The sequence below is a fragment of the Callospermophilus lateralis genome, chromosome 7 (assembly GCF_048772815.1).
Source record: "Callospermophilus lateralis isolate mCalLat2 chromosome 7, mCalLat2.hap1, whole genome shotgun sequence".
NCBI lineage: Eukaryota > Metazoa > Chordata > Mammalia > Rodentia > Sciuridae > Callospermophilus > Callospermophilus lateralis.
The window spans coordinates 28380781-28405036 of record NC_135311.1 but is presented as its reverse complement, the minus strand read 5'-3'; the positions used below and the strand labels follow the sequence as shown (position 1 = coordinate 28405036).

At 37.2% G+C, this 24256-nt stretch overlaps 1 protein-coding gene and 1 pseudogene across 2 annotated transcripts; both read right to left on the bottom strand.

The window, feature by feature from the left end:
- Positions 1 to 616: 616 nt before the first annotated feature.
- Psma5 (proteasome 20S subunit alpha 5) lies at positions 617 to 24152 on the bottom strand. 2 transcript variants are annotated; one of them, XM_076863107.1, is made up of 9 exons: positions 23997 to 24152; positions 18894 to 18960; positions 14373 to 14499; positions 11696 to 11763; positions 10717 to 10824; positions 10490 to 10548; positions 9654 to 9756; positions 6735 to 6821; positions 617 to 858 (listed from the first exon to the last, which is right to left on the bottom strand). In XM_076863107.1, the coding sequence occupies exons 1-9, from the start codon at positions 24023 to 24025 to the stop codon at positions 781 to 783; spliced, it is 726 nt and encodes a 241-aa protein (XP_076719222.1). In that variant the 5' UTR covers positions 24026 to 24152; the 3' UTR covers positions 617 to 780. The 2 variants fall into 2 exon arrangements, with proteins under 2 accessions (XP_076719222.1, XP_076719224.1); XM_076863109.1 differs by lacking the exon at positions 18894 to 18960.
- Positions 13859 to 13994, bottom strand: LOC143405364 (small nucleolar RNA SNORA40; annotated as a pseudogene).
- Positions 24153 to 24256: the final 104 nt, after the last annotated feature.

Below are 24256 nucleotides of genomic sequence, written 5' to 3'. Positions count from 1 at the left end.
TCAGGAACACTCTGCTACTGAACCACATCCCCAGCCCAATTTTTCTTTCTTTTTCTTTTTTTTGGTCAATGGACCTTTATTTATTTACTTATTTATATGCAGAGCCAAATCAAACCTGGGGCCTTACACATGCTAGGCAAGCACTCTACCACTGAGCCACAACCCTAGCCTCTTCATAGTTCTTAACTTCCTAAAAAGGGAAAACTCCTTCTAAACTGTCCACCAAGGCACAAGAACTAAGACAACTCTGGAGATGGCTTATCCCAAACCATCACTGTTTTGAGGACTCCAAAACATGCTCTTTTGATGGTCAATTAGTTGCATTTCCTTCATAAAAAGAAATGCAGCAAAAAATACATACTTATTTAAGAGAAATTACAGGACTTAAATGGATTTACAGTGGTATTAACATCTATTAACCACTGGGAGGAGCTGGGCTAGTTTGAGTTCATTTATCAGCACCAAGGAATTCGTGGCTAGAGTTGACTGTTGTAGACAGCAACTAAAATAATTTTAGAACAGGCACTTCGCACAGGATAAGGATATTAATACCCTATCCTTTCTGCCTGCTAATGTAAGCATTTCAAACATTATAAGAGGACAGACCATTAACACATATTTTAAAATTTTTCTTTATTTCAGAACTGCCTTTATGTACAGACATCATAAAAAAAATGCACAGACAATGGAGATTTTCCAAGGAATAGGAGCTGGAAGTAAAACTTAAGGGCAACTGGAGAACTGAAATTGTCCCAGAGTAGTTCTGAGGATCACTCTTGCTTAAATGTCCTTGATAACCTCTTCAAGTTCTTCCTTTGTGAACATGTGGAAATTCTGGCCAGGCTGCACTGTGGCTAGCTGGAAAGAAAACAGAAAGGGGTTTATAAGTTGGGCTTGATTCTCTGATGATAGCCCTAGCATGGTCAGGAGAAAACTGTGTTGGTGATGCAGCTGTTCATTAGGAACTAAGGGATCTGCTGTCCCAGGGATATCCTTTCCAGGCAGCAGGTCCCTAAAATAGCTCTCTGACTACAAAATAAAAACTCTTATTGACCAAATTTTCTATTTTGAGGTTAACCTACAGTGTAATAGTTAACCAAATGCCTGGCATCACTGTTAATTCTTGAAGTTAGCAGCAAAGTACATGGAGTCAGTACTCTTTTTCTGTTAAGGATTCCTATAGAAATATATTTAAAGTGTATTTATATACTTGCATATACTTCTGTGTATGACTTGGGTTACTTGGCCACTCTGTGCCTTTATTTCCTCATCTGTAAAATGGGGATAATAATACTACTTATAGATTAGTTTTGAGGATAAACATAAGAAACACCAAATAATTGCTAACTATTATTGTTAGATATTTTCTCTAGAACTGTATGTGTGGCAACTTAACAGAAAGGTTTGCTTTGTTTTTTAAAAGGACTGACCATGAAAAGACTCCATAAAAAATGGCACAGGAAGTCAGTTGTGACTGATGATATTAGAAATAACAAACAGTTCAGATTATAATTTATTAAGCCAACAAAAAACAAGGTCAAAAGATGGCTTTAAATTTAACTTTACTATGTTTTCCATTATCTGTGATGATCACAGTCCCATGTTTTTTGGTCAATCCTGAAGAAAAGGTATCATTTCACATTTGCTGCAAAGCCTTTATGTTTGTTTTAAATGCCATTCCTTTTTTTTTTAATTTTAAAATTAAACATACTAGGGCATTTTTAAGTAATATTCATTACTGATGAAACTGATTAAGTTTCTTTTTTTTTTTTAATTTTTTTTGGTACCAGGGATTAAATTAATATAATTTGAAAGTTGACAGGCAGAATTAGTATAACCCAGTTACATGATGTTTATTATTTCCTGCCTAATTTGTAAGTAAAACTCAGAAAAAAAGACTGTTGCACATCTTAAGAAATCTACTCTGGAAACAACTTAAAAAAAAAAAAAAAAGTTCTCTAAACACCTGCAGTCTCCTCTGGAGTCTACCAAAAGATATATCCAATTACACAAAATGTCAGGAGTCCCAAATACATTTGCATAATAATAAAAGAGTTAAAATATAGAAATTGGGCAAACTCTGTATAGAACAGTCCTACAGAACTAAGATGCAAATCAGTAATAATAGGGTTTAAACCAAGTATCACCTTCAGATAGTTACTCATCATTAGATGAGAAAAATTTACATTTACATAATGATGTTATTTACATAATGAGTAGGAAGCACATTTTTCTGTATTCTTGCTTTGAAAAAAACCTGTGAAGCAGGTATAATAGATATTTTCTTTCATTTACACCATCAATAATTTTTTTTTTAAAGAGAGAGAGAATTTTTTTTTAATATTTATTTTGTAGTTTTCGGCAGACACAACATCTTTGTTTGTATGTGGTGTTGAGGATCGAACCCGGGCCGCACGCATGCCAGGCAAGAGCGCTACCGCTTGAGCCACATCCCCAGCCCCACCATCAATAATTAATTTGAATACTAGACGCAGTTGTACAAGGGACTAAAGATCCAAAGATGAAGAAAAATCTATCTTTTATTAAGGGCACTGGATGCCAAAAGCTTTCAATGTCAGTTAAGTGTTATAATAAAGCTTAACATACATAAAAGAGTGACCAAGGAGCCCAGGAAAGCATCAAGGAGAAGAAACCTTTGAATAGTAGTATACTGAAGAATGGCAAGAATGGGTCAGACAGCCAAGGAGATGATGGGCAGACTCATTGTACGAATGCATGAAAGCATGAGACATGATGTATTTGCAAAAGAAATGCTGTATATGGCTGTAGCAGAGGATGCACATGGAGTAAGACGAAATGAGAAGGCCTTGATGCGGGGTGGGGGTCAGAGCTCACATCTGAGTATCTTATAGTGGTTAAAAGTACAGGACCTAAAAGTACAGACCTGGGTGCAAATACTGACTCTACCATCTACCAGTTACCATTTACCAAATGGTACCACAGTTACTATTTACCAAAGCCTCGGTTTCCTCATCTGTAAAATGAAAACAGGAATACCTATCTTAAGAGTTGTGAGGATTAAATGACATACATGTAAAATGCTAGATTAGACATATGACTTAAATTGCCATAAAAAGAAGTTTGGAATTTATCCTGTACACATTAGGAGTAAGATAAGATTTTTAAAGTGGATAACAATTAATATTGGATGTGAATTGAAAAATCCACTCCAGTAGCACAAGAATGAGGGGGAAAAATGGGTTGAAACAGAGGAGAGCAAGGCTGTAGGAAGGGAAAACTAGTTAGAAGACCTCTGAAAAATATATAAGGGAAATGCAAAATGGGGACCTGAACAAAAGAAGGTACCTGAAATAAGAATTGAGAAGGGGTATTTACATGAGAATTATTTTTACAAAGGGGTAAAACACAATTTAATAAAGAGAAAGGGAAATCAAAATATTTCAGGTTTTGGTATGAATGACAAGAACATGGGTCCTATCAACAACTAGCATTAGAAACAGAAGAAGAAGAAATGATTTTCTGGAAAGAAAATAATTTTAATTTTGGAATTGTCATATTTGAGATGAATGCTTCAGAAATTTCAAATAATAATGATGCAGAAATGTCAAATAATAATGACCAGATAATCTGACAAACAGGAAGTTTTACAGAATCCAATCTTCCCTTTCTCATGGAAACACTAGAGTCATGAGAACATAAGGGAGACAGGAAAGGAAGGGCTCTAGAGGAAAGGCTCCCTCATGTTGGTTTTCTTAGACTGACCATCAGAATTACTGGAGGAGCTTTCCAAAGTACAGATCTCTGAATTTCATTTCCAAAGACTCTTATAGGCAGACAGGCTTAGAAAGCATGGTGGGATGAATAGTCTTGAACAATTGGAAGTGCCCCTTTTTTAAAAAAATATTTATTTTTTAGTTGTAGTTGAACACAATACCTTTTTTTTATGTGATGCTAAGGATCAAACCCAGGGCCTCACACATGCTAGGCAAGTGCTCTACCACTGAGCCACAATCCCAGGCCCAAGGAAGTGCCCTTTTTTAATGTGAAGAAATCTATTATCAGGGAGATTAATGACAGAGCCACACATGATGCTCATTGCAAAGCAACACTGTAGTGTCACTGAAAGTAAACAAGCAAGAAAACATCTTTGTAGTTTCAGTTGAACCAAATAGGCTTCACAGCCTTTGCTATGGAATCAAGAGCTACATTTGAATTCTTCTGAGGTGGCAAGGACATAATCTTAGCAAAAATGCTAAGACACTCTTATTCAGTACCAAAGAAAACAAAGTTCTAGAAAGGAACTTACAAAATCCTTCCTAAGGATTGAGTTGGGAGTATCATACTATTATTGCACCTCGTCATTTCAGAGACAGGGGAGAAGTGGAAGTATTTTCAAATCCTTGTTTAAAAAAAACAAAAAACATTGTATTTATGAATTAAGTTTTTCACTAAAGAACTATGTTAAACTCTTCTCCCTCCACTGCTTGAGGAGCAAGCCAAATCCCCTTACCACACTCTCAAACTCCCAATTTTAGGCTAGTCTCTTCTTTTGTCCCCTTCATGACAGCCTATGAAGTGAGTATACTGGTGAGACATTTACCAACAACATTCCTAAGTACTCTTCACTCTTCTGTTCTTAACTAGTCAATCCCCATTGGGCATTAATCCAACCATCCATTTTCTCATGAGTGAGGCTAACATTCTGGTAGGTACTGATTGGTTTAATTACTGATTTATGATTACTGCATTAGTTGGACTTTAAAATTTTTAACTGAAATATAATATTTAGGGCTGGGGATATAACTCAGTGGCAGAGCTCTTGCCTGGCATGCATGAGAACATGGGTTGGATCCTTAGCACCATAAAAAAGGATTTTTATACACCCACACACACGTATGTAAAAATATATATGCGTGTGTGTGTGTGTGTATATATATGTATGTATGTATGTATTTATATATAATATAAATATATACTATGTATTATGGTTTGGATGTGAGGTGTCCCTCAAAAGCTCATATGTGAGCAATGCAAGAAGGTTTAGGAGCAAAGATTGGGTTATGACAGCCTTAACCCAAACAATGAATTAATTCCCTGATGAGATTAACTAAGTGGTAAGTGGTAGGGTATGGCTAGAGGAAGTGAGTCACTGGAGGCACGCCTTTGGGGTACATATTTTGTATCTGGTGAGCAGAGTCTCTCTTGGCTTTCTTCTGTCACATTCTTCCACCATGTCACATTCTTCCTCATCTTGAGCCGCAAGGAATGGAGCCAGCTGTCCATGGACTGAGACCTCTGAAACCTGAGCCCTCAAATAAATTTTTTCCTCCCCTAAAATTGTTCTGGTCAGGTCTTTGTTACAGCAGTGAAAAAGCTGACTAAGACACTATTCCTCCAAGGGTAAGCTCTATCCTGATTTTTAAGAACAATCTGTCCCCTGATTCCAGCTTTAGCTAGTATTCTGAGGTAACCCAGTAATCCTTTTAACTCATCTCCATCTTCCCTTTTCTCTACCTATAATGACTTTTCCAAATATTTCCCATTTTTTAAAAATTTTAAAGTATTTTTTTAGTTGATGGGCACAATATCTTTATTTTATTTTTTTTCTGTGGTGCGGGGCAATGAACCCAATACTTCAGGCAATGCAGGCAAGTGCTCTACCACTGAACCACAACCCCAGCCCAATATTTCCCATTCTTAACTTCACTATTGCATTCACCCTTGCTCAGCAGGTAACCTAACAATAAGCAAATAAAGAACATCTCTCCCAATTTACCTCCAAACCAACCTGTCACCATCTGGTCCATGTATCTCCAATCTTATATCTTGCCATTCTCCTATCTTCCATACATCCCACACCCAGCAATTAGATAAAAACCTTGAAATTCCATTTTAAACAGTTATTTTACATCTTTGAGCCTCTGCACATATTGCTCCCTCTTCCTGAAATACCCTTTTGCTCCCTTTCTCCAGACATCATTACCTCTTCTAGGATGTTTTCCTAATGTTCTAAGTTATATGTTTACATCTTAATCTGTTCTTTAGAAGTTTCACCCTAGGCTCTTATTGTCCATATTTCTCTATACTGTGCAGTACTACCTAATTAGGTATTGAAATTTCTGTTATGTATCCCTGGCATTTGGCACAGAACTTGCTATATAGAGGGCTACTCATGATGCTGAACTAATTTTACTTACTTATTTATTTTTGTAGTTGTAAATGGACAGCATGCCTTTTTTTTGTTTATTTTTATGCGGTGCTGTGGATCGAACCCAGTGCCTCACACGTTAGGCAAGCACTCTGCCACTGAGCTACAACCCCAGCCCTAACATTACTTTTTGAAACCAACTCCTTCCTTTGTACCATGTGTTCCCTCTTCTAGAACTTCTCTATCACCATTGAATCTCATCTTTTGTTTAACATTTTTCTATCCATTAGTTTACTCAGTTTAAAAAAGTATTTAAGTTTTTCCCATCCTTAAGAAGACAAAAGTCATTTTCTTTAATGCTGCCTTCTGCTCACATTAATCAGTCTTCTCGACATAGCAGCATACTTGTGTTTTCTACCTCATCACCTCCCTTTCATTCTTTTAACTCACTGAACTCTAGCTTCTTTCATCACCACTTTACTGTAGCTACTTATTGAAATGCTATCAATATCCTAAAGACTGAGCATATATAATTTTCTTGATCCAGTCAATCTTCAGCAATGGGGGTTATGATATCCAAAAAAATAGTAAAATAGAAAAATACCTCTATGTTAGTTGCATTCAGCTTCTCCTCCATTACTTGTTTAAGGATGATGAGTGAAGATTTGATGGCTTCTTTCAGTGTCATAGACTTGAAACAAAAAGGGTGAGAAAATGAGCCATTAATTGTATATAATCCCTCCTTCCTTCAGATTTCCCTTTTATCCCCTGAAGAAATTATTCAGCAAATATTAATAAATCAAACATTAATTTGTGCAGGGCACTATAACCATCTCCAAAATTCAGGCAAATGGTAAGTAGTTAGAATACACTTATTCGGAGAAAAAAAATGTCTCATTATGAACCACAGAATCACCAACTTTGATTCAGTAAATGACCTTTAAGGAAGTTGAAGGGGCAGCACTCTCTAGTGTATATCTGAATTCCTTGTTTAATTTAGAAGATAACATAATATTAGTGATCTCTCATAGATAATAATGCCCAAATGGTTTAGAAAACCCACTCTTTCTATATCCTATGTGTACCTAATTTTCTCCACATGTAAGATCAACATTACAGGCACACCTTATTTCACTGTATTAGCAGATACTGTATTTTTTACAAATAGAGCTGTGTCAATCCTGCACTGATCAAGTCTGCTGGTAACATTTTTAACAGCATGTGCTCACTTAAGTGTCTGTGTGTCACAATTTGGGAATCCTCACAACACTTCAAACTTAATTAATATTACATTGTTATGGAGATCTTTTATCAGTGATCTTTGATGTTACTATTGTAATGGTTTTGGCTTAGCACAAACCAATCCCATATGATAAATTAAAAAAACATATATGATGAATCTAACTGATAAATATAGCAAGTGTTCTGACTACTCCACTGACCAGCCATTACATCATTTCTTTCCTTCTCCTGAAGCCTCCCTATTCCCTTAGACACAATAATGCTGAAATTAAGCCAATTAATAGCTCTACAATGGCCTCTAAGTGTTCAAGTGAAAGGAGGAGTTGTTTGTCTCTACTTTAAATCAAAAGCTAGAAATGATTAAGCTTAGTGAGGGAGGCATATCAAAAGCACAGACAGGCTAAAAGCTAGGCCTCTTGTGCCAAACAGCTAGCCAAGCTGAAAATGCAGAGGAAATAAACTCTTGATGGAAATTAAAAGTGCTACTCCACTGAATACATGAATGATAAGTGAAATAGCCTTATGGCTGGTATGAAGAAAAGTTTTAGTAGGCTGGATGGATGAAACCAGCCACAACATTACCTTAAGCCAAAGCCTAAACCAGAGCAAGGCCCTAACTGTCTTCTATTCTACGAAGGCTATGGAAGGGTGAGGACACTACAGAAGAAGAATTAGAAGCTAGTAGAAGTAGATTCATAAAAAGCAAGGTGAGGGGCTGGGGCTGTGACTCAGCGGTAATGCACTTGCCTGGCATGTGTGAGGCACTGGGCTTGATTCTCAGCACCACATATAAATAAATGAATAAAATAAGGGTTCATCAATAACTAAAAAAAATATTTAAAAAAAAGAAAGAAAGAAAAGAAAGGTGAAAAAGTAAGTTCTAATGTAGAGGCTGAAGCAATTTATCCAGATCTAGTTAAGATCACTGACAAAGGAGGCTACACTAACCAACAGATTTTCAATGTTGATGAAAAAGCCTATATTGGAAGATGCCATCTATTATCTTCATCATAGCTACAGAGAAATCAGTGCTTAGCTGATTGACTTAGCAGAATGACTCTCTTGTTACAGCTGGTAAATAAGTTAATGCAGCTGGTAACTAAGTTGAAGCTGATGCCCAATTCCATTCTAAAACTCTTTAGGCCCTTAAGAAATATACTAAAGAAATATATTAAATTCAGTCTGCTTATACTCTTTTAAAAAGGAACAAAGCTATGTAACAGCACATCTGTTAACAAAGTTTACTGAATATCTTAAGGTTACAATGGAGACCTACTGCTCAGAAAGATTCCTTTCAAAATCTTACTTCCAGTTGACAATGTACCCAGTCATGCAATAGTTTGATGGGGATGTACAATCAGATTAATTCTGTTTTCATGCCTGCTAACACAACACCCATTCCATAGCCCTTAGATCAAGGAATAATTTCAACTTTTGAGTCTTAACATTTAAAAAACAGCTTTTAAGAGCATAGCTTCCTATGATGGATCTAAGCAAAATAAATAAAATCTTCTGGAAAGATTCACCATTCTAGATTCCATTGAGAACATTCATGTTTCATGGAAGGAGCTCAACATACTGAATTCACAGGAGTTTGAAAGAAGTTGGTTCCGGTCCTCTTGAATGATTGTGAGGGGTTCAAGACTTCATTAAAGGAAGTGATTTGCAGATGCAGTGGAAATAGCAACAAACTACAATTAGAATGGAGCCTGAAGATGTGCCTGAATTGCTGCAATCTTGTGACAAAACTAACAGATGAGAAGTTGCTTCTCAAGGATGAGCAAAAAAAGTGGTTTCTTAAGATGGAATCTACTCCTGATGAAGGTCTTGTGAATGCTGTTGAAAATTTCAACAATTTGGAATATTACATAAATTTAGCTGATGAAGCAGCAGCAGAGTTTGACTCCAATTTTGAAAGAAGCTGTGTAGGCAAATGCTATCAGACAGCATCACATGCTATCGAGAAATCTTTCATGAAGGGAAGTCAGCCAATGTTAGTGTGGTGATGGGGGTTGAGGGAAGTGTTCTATATCTTGTTTTCGGTTCTGGTTCTAAAGGTATACACAATAGTCAAAACTTATAGAACTGAACTTTTTAGAAATATTTTATTTATTTTCTTGTGGTGCTGAGGATCGAACCCAGGGCCTCGCACGTGCTAATTTACCGCTGAGCTACAACCCTAGCCTTAGAACTGAACTCTTAAGGTCTATACATTTTATTGCATGTAAATTATGCCTTTACTTAAAATATATTAATAAAAGTTGTGAGAATGCTTGATTACCTTGTGGTAAACTTCTTGCAAGGAGCTCTGGGCACCCTCTGAAGCAGAGCCAATTGCTCGAGCATCACATTGTACAAAAGTTCCAGATGGGTCCATATGAAACCTGCAAAACCCCAAAAGGAGAATTAAAATGCTTAAGAGCGGTGGCATTTTATGCAACAAACATCTCACTAAAAAAATTAATAAATAAAAATACAGGGGCTGGGGTTGTGGCTCAATGGTAGAGTACTTGCCTAGTATGCACAAGGCACTGGGTTGGATTCTCAGCACTACATAAATGTAAAATAAAGATATTGTGTCCATCTAAAACTTAAGAATAAATATTAAAAAAAAAATACAAATGCTTGGCCCTGTATTAAGGGAATGCCACTGAAATATTGAGGCACAGCTCCAAAAAGATGTTCTATGTTTTGAAAAACTTTTTTAAAAGGATATATCTTTTAAAAAAGGATATAAGAAAATTGCTAATGTCCTCAGGATTTAGAAGAGAAGTATGGTATATGTAAATTGGCACTTGTGTATGCCTATCTAATATTTGAGAATGAGAATCAGATCCACACTCCAAAGAAAAACTCTAAAACATATCCTGACTTTAGTAATAAGGTTACCTCTAATTTTTTCCAGAATTAGCACTGGTTCCAATCGTGGAGTTCTTCATACATCCCCAAATTTGTTTGTATAAACAGCACAGCCACCAAACTTTAGAGCTAAAAGCCCTTCTATTTTTCCAAATCTAAAATAATTTCGTAGTTGATTTACACTATTGGCCCCTGATCCAAATTAAAATAATTATTATTCTTCCAAAAAGGAAGAAACAATGGCAAAATGGTACTTACAGCTGGGGTCCTTTCTCATCAACTCCTCCAAATAACAGTGCTACTCCAAAGGGACGAGACTAGAACCAAAAAGAAGCAGTATTATGATAAGTGGCTATAAATTAAGCAGGTGAGAGAGGCTGGGAAAGGTATGTACCAAGAACAAATGTTCCAAGTTCTACAGAACAGTGAGTGAGTTCAACACAAGCATCACACTCACCAGAGTTCAACACAAGCATCACACTCACCATGGCACCTGGATCTGCATCTTCTTCTCCAAACTGTAGGGCCAGATTGGACACAGCCTGGGTCACACTCTCTACCGTCATTGTCTCATTGTAGGTAAACCAATGGTTCTGGGAGAAGAGCACAAAATGGTACACCTTTCTAATAAAAAGGGAATTAAGGCAGTCCACCATCTTACTGCTTATCCCTTTGAAATGTGATTGGAAACTGAAGGCTCAAGCATGTTTTTCCTACACTATGGCTGTTTGGAACTGCAGGAGAAATAGCTCTGGAAATAAACATATCAAAAGGACTAAGCAAGGACTGAACTAGAGGGTTACTGATTTGAAAAAAAGGGTTAACTCCTACAAACACCAAGTTTAGTTCTTCTCACACAGCAAATGCTATATCAAGTACCACTTTCCTTGGTCAAAGATTCTATCTTATAATTCTGTTATAAAGTACTTATTACTTAAGTACTGACAAATTTGTGAATAAGGGCAAAAAATTTTACCTTGAGATTTTTTTTTTTCCTTATTAGCCTACTCTCTAGGCTATAGGTACACAGCTAAAAATAAAATAAAAACTCCAGCATTCCTAACAAGTATTTATTGCCTAATACAACTCATTATTTACCAGAGAAGAAGTTACCTACAAGATGGCAAGAAAGGTGGTTGTAGGGAGAATGTTACTTAACTATGACCACTTCCTGCCATGGGGCTCCCAAAGAAAGTCAATGAGGGAACAGAACGTAGTGTGATGTATGCATTATATATGATGAATCAAGAAGACGAAGACTGTCACCTCTATAGACCAGAGCTTCCTTAAAACTGCAATGATTAGGTAGCTAAATCTAAGCCCCAGGAAGTGGGGATTCTACCCAAAATCATTCCCAAGTGCTGCAACTAATACTGACACGTGAAATGTAGCCCAGGAAGCTTTATCATCAATAAACAAGGAACTTAAGCATCAGAGTAAAAAAGTAGAAAAGATGCTATTTACCTGTGTCTCCACTCTGGCCTTATCAATTAAAGTCTTAGCATCAGCAATTAGCCCACTCATGGCACAACCTGTAATATAAAAGCAACAGCGACACAGAGGCCAAATCCTTATAAATCCTTTTATCAACTCAGGAACTAACACTGAAATTGTGGAGTAGAATAATGCCAGCAATCCCATGGCAATATAACCAATAGATGGGAAATCATTGGCACTAAACCCCAGTATAATGATGATACAAAAAAAAGAAGAAAACAACCATTCACAATGGCATAGAAATCTAGATAGTTCGATGGAAGACAGAGAAGAGCAGCAGCCAACCAAACATGAATTTCCATGTAGAACATCCCTGAGAATCCCTTTAGCACTCTTTGTAGGCCATGATGCAAATCCTAACAACCCAACCTGAGAAATAAGAAAAAGGAAACTACCTCATTATGTGCTATAGTGGAAGACCTCAAAATAATATCAAAAGCCTTTTTACCTCTCTATTCCAAACAAATCAACTAGTTATGTTAGAGAGAAAATTTGCCTAATGGTCCAAGAATCCATGGTTATGGCTAGTACTGTTAACTTATAGATGATATCTCAAGCCTAAATCTCAGCCTAGGGGTATCTCTCTTAAGTTTCAGAGCTATAAGGTCAAATGACTCCCTTAATGTATCTATCTACTGGGATATACAGCTCAATCTACTCATCTTATTCTCCTTCTAGACCCTGTCTTCTTCCTTGGTCCTCACAACAAATCAGATTCCAAGTTTTCTCGGTCTCTATCTGATTAACCTATCTGGCATTAGTCCCTTCCCCTCTGTTTTCTGGTCATTGTCTTGCTTAAGTTCCTGTCATCCCTATGCTTTGACAATTAAAAAAATTTCTTATCTGGTCTCCCTGCCTCCATTCTCAGCCCTTTACCCTACCTTTAACATTATCAGAATGTTCTTTCTAAAATTCTAAAGGGAACTACCTCACTTCTTAAAAGCTTAATCATCAAAGCAAAAGGATCAAGTCCAAGCTCCTTAGCAGGGTAAAAAGGGAATTCTATATTCTGACCCCAGATTCATCTCTTGCCATAGTTCGCCTCACAGTCATACTGAAATGTTTGTGCATTTATATTTTATACAGCCATACCTTGGTTCATTTCTATTTCTTCTGATTAGAATGCTTTTCCTGTGTTACACTAAGTTTCCTTATCTTTCAGAATGAAATTCAGCTCAAGCATCATGGAATCCTTTTCTGAAGGCTGCCCTACCACTAGCCTCAGGCAAAACTATTTTTATGCCCTTACCGAGCACACACTAGAATCTTTCTTAATACCTGTACCACTTAACTACATTTACTTATTTATACATGTCCAGCATAACATTTAGATTGTAAGCACCTAGAAGACAAGAACTGTCTTTTTTCCTGTCTGTATCCCTGTTGTCTTGCACAATGTTTGTTCCCTATTTGCTGAATTAAAATGACATTGGCCTTCATCCAAAAGAAAAGTGGTTTGAGATAAAGTAAACACAAAACGTTCTAATTTTAACAGATTAAATCTGTTTCAATAGTTAAAAGGATATTATACCATGTTCCCAGTCACCACAGCATTTTTCTTTGCCTTCAAGCATTAATTATTTTACCAATGTTTCATTAATTAGATGGCTAGGCAGGTCAAAACATTTTTAGATAGTTGGGATGGGGTTATGGCTCAGCAGTAGAGCGCTTGCCTACCACGTGTGAAGCCCTGGGTTCGATGCTCAGCACCACATAAAAATAAAATAAAAGTAGTAAAGGTGTTGTGTCCAACTATAACTAAAAAATAAATATTTAAAGAAACTTTACATAGTTAACTAAAATTCCATGCTATAAATAAACAGAACTATTCACCCTGTAATACTACAATGTCAGAAGCCAAGGCAAGAGAATTACAGTAAAGACCAAAGAAAGTGGGGAGGGGAGGATAAGGAATAAAAAGATAAATCTGAAAACAGGAAGACTGATCAAAGTCTAAAACACTTTTTCCCCACTTTAGCTGCCATCTTGTGTCACAATATGAAAAATGGAATACTGAAATCAATACAGCTGAGATTTCTCTCATGACCTGTGCTTTTTATCAACTTGTTAGTCTTAGAACCAATCGTTTTAGTTATCAATATCCCATCACTTTTAAGCTGTCTTAGGAAGAATATTCCTGCTTACATGTATCAAAACTCATACTGAACAATGAGTTCTGGGTTGCAAAAGAGGATTTGTTTTTTCACCTCAAGCTCCCAAACTCCATCCCATCCTCAGGCTCTTAGGCACCCAGTAACAAGGTGGCAGAAGGGAACCAGACCATTTGCCCCTTAAAATCTGATCTCTCTCAGCAGCCTGGGGAGGTTCCTTAAGTCTTTGTCCACAAGCTAAACAAAACCACATACAAGTTCTATCAAAGTCTATTATTCTTATAATTCTCAGAACCTTAGACCTTCCACTTGAGAATTCCTCTTTTCTTAGTTGACATCCTAGTCTCTCACACATGACAGCCTGCTCTGTAACTGCTTTCTACTCCTAAAATTAAGCACACTGGCCTACTGCCTGGAAAATGATAGCTAGCCAGGGGACAAGGCATTCATCTCATGAATCTCCCCTTTGGAACAACACAGAACTAATAAACCCAGACAAGATTCCTACAAAACAGCTTTCCCCTACTCCTTACCTATATGGGCATCAATCTCTACAATTTTCTCAATGCTGCTAGGCTCCATTAGTGGGGAGGTAATTCTTTTCTCCACAGCTAGGCATACACCTTCTGATGTCTGGATCCCAATGGCTGTAGAACCAAGCTAAAAAGAAACATGTTATGGTTACCATGTACAAATCAAAAAACAGTGTCACATGCTCACCAGAAATCTCTCTGTACATCTTCACCAGACTGAAACTTTGATTATCCATGGCTAGTATGCAGAGAGAACAAAAAGCACCCTAATAAACAATACAATGCTCCTGTCAATAGCAAGACCATAGATTTATAGAATTTTGAGCTTCTGAAAAGGAAGTCTAATAGTCTTTAAATCATCTAAAAATGATCCCTTCTAATGCCAATTTTAGAAGGGAGAAAGGGATTCTAAAGTTCTAAACAGAGAGGGCAAGAAAGTAATAAAACCCTAACTTTTTTCTGTACTTTGTCTCTTTTTACCTTTGCTGTCCATTTTGGTCTGTCCCAAAAGAGGACATTCATTCCCCAAACCTATATGACATGGGGGCGGGGGGAAGGACCACCATCACTACTGACAACATTAAAATACAAATTTAATCTAAGCTCATTAATTTAATCCAGTAGAGCTTAAATTCATCTCTGTCTCTATGCAATACTCCTAGTCATCAACCTCTACATGTCTCAGTTTCCCACCTGCAAAATGAGGATAATAATATCTACATCAAGAAGGATAAACATTAATGAATTAATATATAATACATAAAGTGGAACCTACCATATAATAATTCAACAAATGTTATTATATGACTTCTACTTAGTCTCATCTATTTATTTATTATGTGGTATTGGGGATCAAATCCAGAGCCTTGAACATGCTAGGCAAGCACTCTACCACTGAGTTAATCCCTAGCCTATAGTCTCATCCTTAATCATTAACTGCAATGCATCATTCATGGTACAGCCTAATCTAATAAAATACTATTTTTATATTTCTTCTCTCAAGAACTAATATCTCACTGTATTATCTATAGCAATATCTAAGTAAGCTCCAGCGCCCTGTTAATCTAAGGCCACCTTTCCCTTCCAACTTCATTACTCAATATTCTCCAACAAAACTCCTCCCTCAGGTATAGCCTACCCCATTTGTTCAAGCCATTATTATCACTTAGCCTTGCACACCTGCTAAAGCAATCTCCCCTGGAATACAGTTTTCCTTCTGCCTCTCCAAATTTTCTCCTTTATTACTAAAGCCTTGTATATGACCGCTCTCTCCTCTAAATTTCCATTATATTTAGTTAGGTCTATAAAGGAATAACTGCCAAATTGAGCATCAGACTTGAGCCCATTATTACAAAGGGTTCCAAAGAATTCCATCAATCTTTATGTATAATAGGCTTACCATGTCTACAGACTAAACGATGTCTCACACATTATTTTTCAAATATGTAAAGTTGAGGCTTTATTTAGAACTGTTATTAAAAGTCTGTGGATAATGTCTGATTAAAAAAAAAAAGTCTGAGTCTAGATATATAATACCAAGAATGTTATCAACTAAGACAGTTTAAAGTATTGCCTCTGGGAAGCTGAAAATAGATGGGCAAGCTTCAGGGATTGCTGTTTTTGTTATGCAATTTATAGAACTATCTTGCCTTCTCACTCTAATATCACATGTATACACACGTAAAAATTTAAAAACAAACATTCAGAAACCCATCGCCAGAAAATTCCACATAGTGCTTAGTTATTCTAATTGTTTTATATATTCCAATCTAAAAAAGGTCAATATTTCTGAGATAGGATATTTTCTAAAATATACCAAATTCAAAAAAATTTCATTTTACATTTATATTTCCTTCCAGATATTTCAATATTATACTTCTATCTAAATTTCTCCTACCTATCTTTGTGGGAACTGGAGAGAGGAGGAAGTGAGGGAACATTTGAACTATGTAGTATTTCTTGAATATAACTAACTAGAATAGTAACCAATATGGATAGGCTTGATAGAATATAGCTATTTTGACATTAACATTGATTCCACTCCTTCCCCCAAAACACCTACTCATAGGCACTTTTTTCCTTTTCTTTGCTGGATACATTTCACCTATACCATTCAGTATCAACATTTCTATGGTCAGTTGTTCTCTAGTTCCTCTGATACAACTCAAGTCTTAATGGTTAGCAAAATGCTTTCTCATTGGCCACGCATGCATGAGTTGCCAAAGCAATAAACAGGTTGTTTAACTCCTAAGCACCTAATTTTCACAATGGTTAGGTCTCATTAATTAAGGACCATATTACTATTTCTATCCTAGCTCAACCTACGACTACAAAGATCAGATACTTTATAGTCTCTAGATAATCTAGAAATTACTGACCCTAAGGAATTTTAAAAGCTGAGGTTTACTCTTGGCTTGCACATCCAGGCAGAACTATTGTCTTAGCTGAGGCCCCAGATTAGTATTACAGCTTGGACTTCTGATGGTCTGACACTTAGTAGTAATATTTTCAACACAAAGCAAAGACATCAGAATAGAAAAAGGCACTTGCAGCTGGCACATCATTTTCTGCACCAGTAACACTATGTTTCCACTTTCACTTCTATGACTTCAGCTAACCAGAATCTCTTTCCCCTTTCCCAGATTCCTTTTCTTTTTTAAAATTTTTGGTATTAGGGGCTGGGGATGTGGCTCAAGCGGTAGCGCGCCCGCCTGGCATGCGTGCGGCCCGGGTTCGATCCTCAGCACCACATACAAACAAAGATGTTGTGCCTGCCAAAAAACTAAAAAATAAATATTAAAAAAATTCATTCTCTCTCTCTCTCTCTCTCTCTCTCTCTCCCTCCCTCCACTCTCTCTTTAAAAAAAAAAAAATTTTTTGGTATTAAAGATTGAATGCAGAGGCACTTAACAATTGAGCCACATCCTTATCCCTTTTTATTTTCTTGAGACAGGGTCTCACTAAGTTGTTTAGGGTCTCCCTAAATTGTTAAGGCTTGGACTTGCCTGAAACTTGAGATCCTCCTGCCTCAGTCTGGGATTAATCTTAGTCACTGGGATTATAGGCATCGCCACTACCCCCAGCTTTCCTACTCCTGTAGCAAAGGTAACTGAGAAACAAAATACCTTTCTTCAGGTATTTTAATTCTAAGAGGAATTGTCCTATGGAAAATCTATGTGATCAAAGGCAAACTAGGATTCCAGTGGCTAGGGAGGCTGAGGTACGAGGACAAGAAGTTTAAGGCCAGCATGAGTAACTTAGAGAGGCCTCAGCAACATAGTGAGACCCTGTTTCAAAATAAAATATAAAAAGAGGTGGGGATGTGGCTCAGTGGTAAAGTGCCCCTGGGTGCATTCCCTGGTACCAAAAAAAAAAAAAAAAAAAACTAGGACAAATTGAAAGAATCTTCAGGAAGTTAGAATTTGAGGTAAACTCTAAACCACCATGAACCTTTTCAAACAGGATGAGCTACTTTGTGAGAAAATACCTGCCACTAGAACTCTACAAATAGATGCTGTTTAGAACTATATAGATAATTCAAACAGAGTGAAGGATTGGACTAGATCACTGATTTTCAACTTCTTTTAAGTATAGAAAAACTGAGGGGCTGGGGATGTGGCTCAAGCGGTAGCGCGCTCGCCTGGCATGCGTGCGGCCCGGGTTCGATCCTCAGCACCACATACAAACAAAGATGTTGTGTTCGCCGAAAACTAAAAAAATAAATAAATAAAATATTAAAATTCTCTCTTTCTCTCTCCCTCTCTCTTTAAAAAAAAAAAGAAAAGAAAAGAAAAAGAAAAACTGAGGCCTGTTGTCTGGGCCTTAACCCAGATAAATAAATAAATTGGAATTTCTGGGGTGGGGCCTGGACATTGTTTTACTTTCTTTCTTCTAAGCATTTCCCATAGATTCCTTTTCAACACAATATTTGAAGATTTTAGATACATGTTTCCTACAACTCTTTGTTTCTCCTTAAACATTTACCAATTGAAAAGCTATTTAGATTACCCATAATTTAACAAATATAGTTTCTACAGGATAACCAATTTTAAGTATAGACATCTTACTAATTTGTGGAATAATGTTTGCTACATGTTTGATTTTATGTTACTAGATCAATTCATCTTTTATTCAGTCCCTAGTACCTAGTACAAATTCAAAACTTTACCAACAAGAAAAAAGAGGTAATTAATTAACATGATTTGATCAAGTAACAGAAGGGTCAACACTAGATTTCTACACCCTCTTTATATCCCAGAGGATTATAAACCTAAACATGTACCTCCATCCCCACTAGAAAAAGCTTATTAAATAATTATGAATTACTAACCTGCTCAAAAAGTTTTAATATAGATGTTAGGAATAGGATTGAAATTGTTATAAAAATAGTTAATAATGGCTGGTTAAAGGGATATATGAAAACACTATCTAAAGGAATGGCTAAACACATTTACTCAAATGTTCTGCTAGCAAAATGTGAGGTTGCCATAATTTCAAAACCTATGCTACTTGCTAAAATACCTTGATAGCTTCAATGGCATACTCCACTTGAAATAATCTTCCTTCAGGAGAAAAAGTATTCACGCCCCTGTAATTGATTTAAAAAAAAAAAAAAAGGTATTAAAAAACTGTCAAAAAAAAAGTGAATCATATAGACAGACACTCAACTCAAGTTTCTTGCTGGGTGCGGTGGCACACAGCTGCTATAATCCCAGCAACTTGGGAGGCTAAGACAAGAGAATTCCAAATTTGAAGCCAGCCTCAGCAATTTAGCAAGATCCTATCTCAAAACAAAAATAAAAAAGGTCCAGGGATTTAGCTCAATGGTAAAGCATCCCTGGGGGTTCAATCCCCAGTATGCCCCCCAGAATCAAATTCTTTAACTAGCTTAGATGACTATAGGCTATGCATGTTTTCATTACTCTGTTCTTTGCCCACAACAATCTCATGGGTTTTTTTTTTTTTTTTTGTACATTAACAGTATAAGACAATAGAACTTCTTGAGGCAATTTGTAGGCTTTTAGCCTTTTTTTTTTTTTTTTTTTTTGGTACATTAACAAATATGTATAGTCCCTTAAGGCACTATAGAACACTTCTGCCCCACTCTCACCAAGTCTTCCCAAACTGATCAATGAGAGGAGGTGAATTTTCTGCCTCAATTCTAAATTAACCTAGATCAATCCTGAATCAATTTACCAATTCCTGTGATAAGTTCATGTCACAAAATTATCATGCAATTACCAAGGAAATGTGTATTATTCCTTATCCCCTTCCCCATTATGTGCATTTGACATTAAAATCTTATTTTTAAGCACAAGTTATTCACAGGTACATTTCTCTAGTTATTTATGGGAAGTAATACTGTTATTTTAACAGTACACTAAGAGCCATGTAGTTCTTAAAGTTTAACCCAGTTCATTCACTTAATAGATTACTGTCAGACTGCTTTTCACCCTAAACTATGTCCTCCACCTTTTCTTGCTCTTATGGAGACAAGGCACCAATCATAGTGTACATATACAAGCTTTCAGCATACAATAAACACTCAAAAAATAACTGAGCTGGACATGGTGGTGCACACAACTTGGGAGACTGAGGCAGGAGGATCATATGTTCAAAGCCAGCCTCAGCAACTTAGAGAGGCCCTAAGCAACTCAGTGAGGCTGTCTTAAAATAAAATATAAAAAAGGGCTGGGATTCGGCTCAGTGGTTAAGTGCCCCTGGGTTCAATTCCTGGAACCAAAACAATTTTTTAATTTTTTTTTTTTTTAAGTACAAATGAGGTATTGAGGTTATAGCTCAGTGGTAGAGCACTTGCCTCGCACATGTGAGACATGGGTTCAACCCTCAGCACCACATAAAAATAAATAAATAAAGATATTGTGTCTATCTTTACAAAAAAAAAAAAGTACAAATGAATGAAAATGCTTATAACACCTGGTTAATGGAGTCTGAACTTTATAATAGGTAGCATATAGTACAATATTCTCAAATTTGTTTAACCAAAACTCTTTTTTAAAAAATATTTTTAGGGGCTGGGGTTGTGGCTCAGCAGTAGATCGCTCGCTTCACACGTGAGAGGCCCTGGGTTCGATCCTCAGCACCACATAAATAAATAGAGATATTGTGTTCAATTACAACTAAAAAATAAGTATTTAAAAAAAATTTTAGTTGTAGATGGACACAATACCTTTATTTTATTTATTTACTTTTATGTGGTGCTGAGGATCAAACCCAGTGCCTCATACATTGAGGCAAGTGCTCCACCACTGAGTCACAACCCCAGCTAACCAAACACCTGTTTTTTTCCAAGAAAATTTTATATGTGGCCCCAAAATGTAAAACAGATAATAAAAGTTGGCACTTGCTGATCATTCGGTATGTGTCTGGCTTTATGACTTAACTCACTTAATCCTCTAAGTGGTCCTAAGAAATAGTCTTCTAAGGTAGATAGTACTTTATAGATGAGGAAATTGAGGCATATAGAGGTTAAGTAAGTTGCCCAAAGTTACACAGCATATAAAAGGCAGAGCTGGAGTTAGAATTTAAGCAATAAGTCATACTGCCAGAGACCAAGTCCTCAACAGTTCCACTATCCTGCCTATGAGAATTAAACTAGCTAAACCGGGGGGGGGGGGGGGGGGGGGGGGGGGGGGGGGGGGTGTGGAAAGAGAATTCCACCATCCTAGCTCTCATTTGCCGAGTTTAATATCCCTGTAGCCATTTAAAAGGAAGTTCAGAGCTCTAAAGAACAGTTTAAAAACCACTGAAAGAAAAGTCTGAGGTCAGAAAACCCAGGATTGAGTTCTAATTTTGCCAGTTGTTTGCTTTTAACTCCAGAAACAAAAAAAGGGATAATGCTCGTCCTGCCTTATCATAATACATTGGAAAACTGTTTTGCTGAGTATGAAATAATTCTACAAACTATGGGGCTCTGGTCTTGGCCATCTTCCCAAACTTTACTATCTCCTTCAGCCATTTCATAGATGCTCCGCATCAAATCTCCAAATCTCTATTACCAGTTTGACTTATTTCCTAATTAATTTAAATTCCTGATCAACATTTCCATTTGGATATTCTATTAGCAGCTAACATTCAACATTTTCCAATCTGAAATATTTCTCTTCAAATATTGTCACCTTGGAAACTCAGGTTCATCTTTCACTGTTCCTAGTTCAGTCTTATTTTAAAACACCTCCACCAACCTCCTTGTTCCCCAAACTAGAAAGTTCTGATGATTTGAACCATTCCTCCCCATCTTCTCCCATATTCTGTTATATGACAAGTCATACCAATTCATAGGAAATACCTCTTCACAGTAACAATCACTCTTCCTTCCATTCTCATTACTTTCATTACCTTTCACCTAACTATTGTAATAGCCACCTAACTGGTATTGACTCTACCTTTCACCTATTATAACAGTGTCCTAACTGGCACTCACCCTTTCCTCCAATCCAGTCAAGTAATTTCTATAAAACACAAAGTATGGCCAGGCGCAGTGGCAAAAACCTGTAATCCCAGCAACTCGGGAGGTTGAGACAGGAGGATCCCAAATTCAAAGCCAGCCTCAGCAAGGCCTCAGGTAAGTTAGTAAGGCCCTGTCTCAAAATTTAAAAAAATTTTAAAAGGGCTGAGAATGTTTTTTGCGGGGGGAGACACACAATTTTGATCATGTAACTTCTGAAATAAATTAACAGCACTTAGTTGCTTACAGAGTGAAACCCAAACTCCTTAACCTAATATTAAATACCAGCCAATATCTAGTACAATTCTGTCTTCCCCATATTTCCTACTATTTATTCCTATAACATGTATCATATGTGCTAGTCAGACAAGACTTTTCTCAGACATGTCTTATGCTTTCTGATTTATTTCCCCTCCTTTGTTCATTCTATATTCTCAAACTAAAAGCTATTGACTCTTCACTGTCTTTATTAAAATCCTTCTTCAAGACCAGCTTAAATATCAGCTCTTTTGTGAAGTTTTCCATGAATCCCTAATATTAAATGCAACCTCTCATCAGAACTTCCAATATTGATTTCAATTCCTCTGATGTCGTCAATACACTTCTGTCTCCTACTAGTTACTTTTGTAAATAGTTCTTTATAAGATAGTCTCCTACACAAGAGCAAGTATCTTGATCTCATACACTGCTGTACCATTGGAACCCAAAACAGTGTGCCTTGTACACAGAAAATATTCAAGTACATTAGTTAAGCAAATAAGAAAGGGCTATATTTGCCAGGCACATGGCACATACCTATAATCCCAGTGATTATGGAAGCTGACGCAGGAGGATACCAAGTTCAAGGCAAGTCTGGGCAACTTTGCCAGATCCTGTCTCAAAATAAGGACTGGGGGTATAGCTCAGGGGTAGAGAGTGCCCCTAGAATCAATTCCTGGCAAAAGGGAGGGGGTGGGGCAGCTGTATTTTAGACATTCTTGAGAAGGTATGAAAACAGCACAAAACAATATATATATATATATATATATTTATTTATTTAGCAAATGACTACAAGGTTTAATAAAGGTTTTCTGAAAAGGAACACAATTTTCCCATATACACTTAATTCAAAATTTTATCACCCAACATGATTCTCTGCAATGCCCTAGAAGCTAAATACTCACTAACAAAGACATTTTACTTGGCAGAGAAAAAATGTTGGTTTTAAAACTTCTCATACACCTTCTATGAGTCAGTAGAGGGATGAAAAGTGGTAGCTTCAGGTGATGAAACCACGACAGGGTCAACATATACTGACAAGGAAAGCAGCTTCTCAATTTATCTGGTACAAAAGAAAATGTCTTTTTCTAGCTTTTTAATAAACTTGAACAGCCACTGGAAAACTTATCTGATCAAATAGAAAGTGAAAGTAAAAATATCTATAGCACAATTCAGTATTACTTAGCATTTCCAAGCTCTAGGGGGGAAAAACCCCAAACTTTTAAATAAATACAACCTCACAATTTTGAATTTTGAAAACATTACATTTGGTTTTCAACAACACTAAATTTGCTTTAAAATTTTACAAAAGTCAGGAAAAACCCTGGTCAAGCGAAACCAGCTGGATGGGAAAACTCCTGATAACCTTTCTAAATTCTGCTTCACATAAAATCAAGAGACCAGACAACATATCTGGGCATAGCTGAGATCTAGTCTTTGCGCTTTTGCAGAAACTGTACATCCTAGCATGCCCAATTATAAACAGATTTAATAGTCTTCAGTTGCTTTTTATTCCAAGCAGCACATTTTGCTTAAAAAAAAAAAAAAGTCATACTTAGCACGAAAAAATAAACTGGGGAGGGGTGACCCCCTAATCTTCTCCGGGTTAAAGGTCGGAGTTCTGGGCCCCTTCAGCTTCCTCCCCCAGCACAAACCCGAGCTTCTCGCTTCCGCACTAAGAGTCAGTAGTGACTCAGCTGTAGAGCAAGTGCGGCCGATTTGCTCCGGACGAGCTTGGGGAATCACCGGAGGGCTTGGGTAGGGCAAGAGATCGCCAGGTCTGGCCAGACCCGGGTTCCCGGGGCGCCCCATGACACTGCAGAACCCAGGCCGCGGCCGGGCCCGGGGCCCACCCACCTACCCACAATCCCGATCCGTTTTCTCCATGCTGCACAGACCTGTCGTACTCGGACCGGGTGAGGAACATAGCGAGGACGAGGGAAGGTGGCAGTGGCTACGAGGGGATTCCGAGGATCAACAGGACTCCAACAGCACCCAACTAAACCACCCGGCCACAGCACCTAAGGCCCCCTTCTGCTCCCAACTGCGCGTGTGCCCGCGACCTCTTTAGCCCGCCCTCCTGCTCCTGTCTCCTATTGGCCGATCTTAGTTCTAGGAGAGGTGATTGGGCCAACGCGCTTCCTCGGCGGACCTCAGC

Excerpts from the sequence above, each read along its gene's own strand:
- Psma5 (XM_076863107.1), bottom strand. The coding sequence starts at position 24,025 with ATGTTCCTCACCCGGTCCGAGTACGACAG. Across the intron at positions 11,764-14,372 it reads AGAGATTGATGCCCATATAG|GTTGTGCCATGAGTGGGCTA; the intron begins GTAAGGAGTAGG and ends TTTATATTACAG. Across the intron at positions 9,757-10,489 it reads GATGAGAAAGGACCCCAGCT|GTTTCATATGGACCCATCTG; the intron begins GTAAGTACCATT and ends GGGGTTTTGCAG.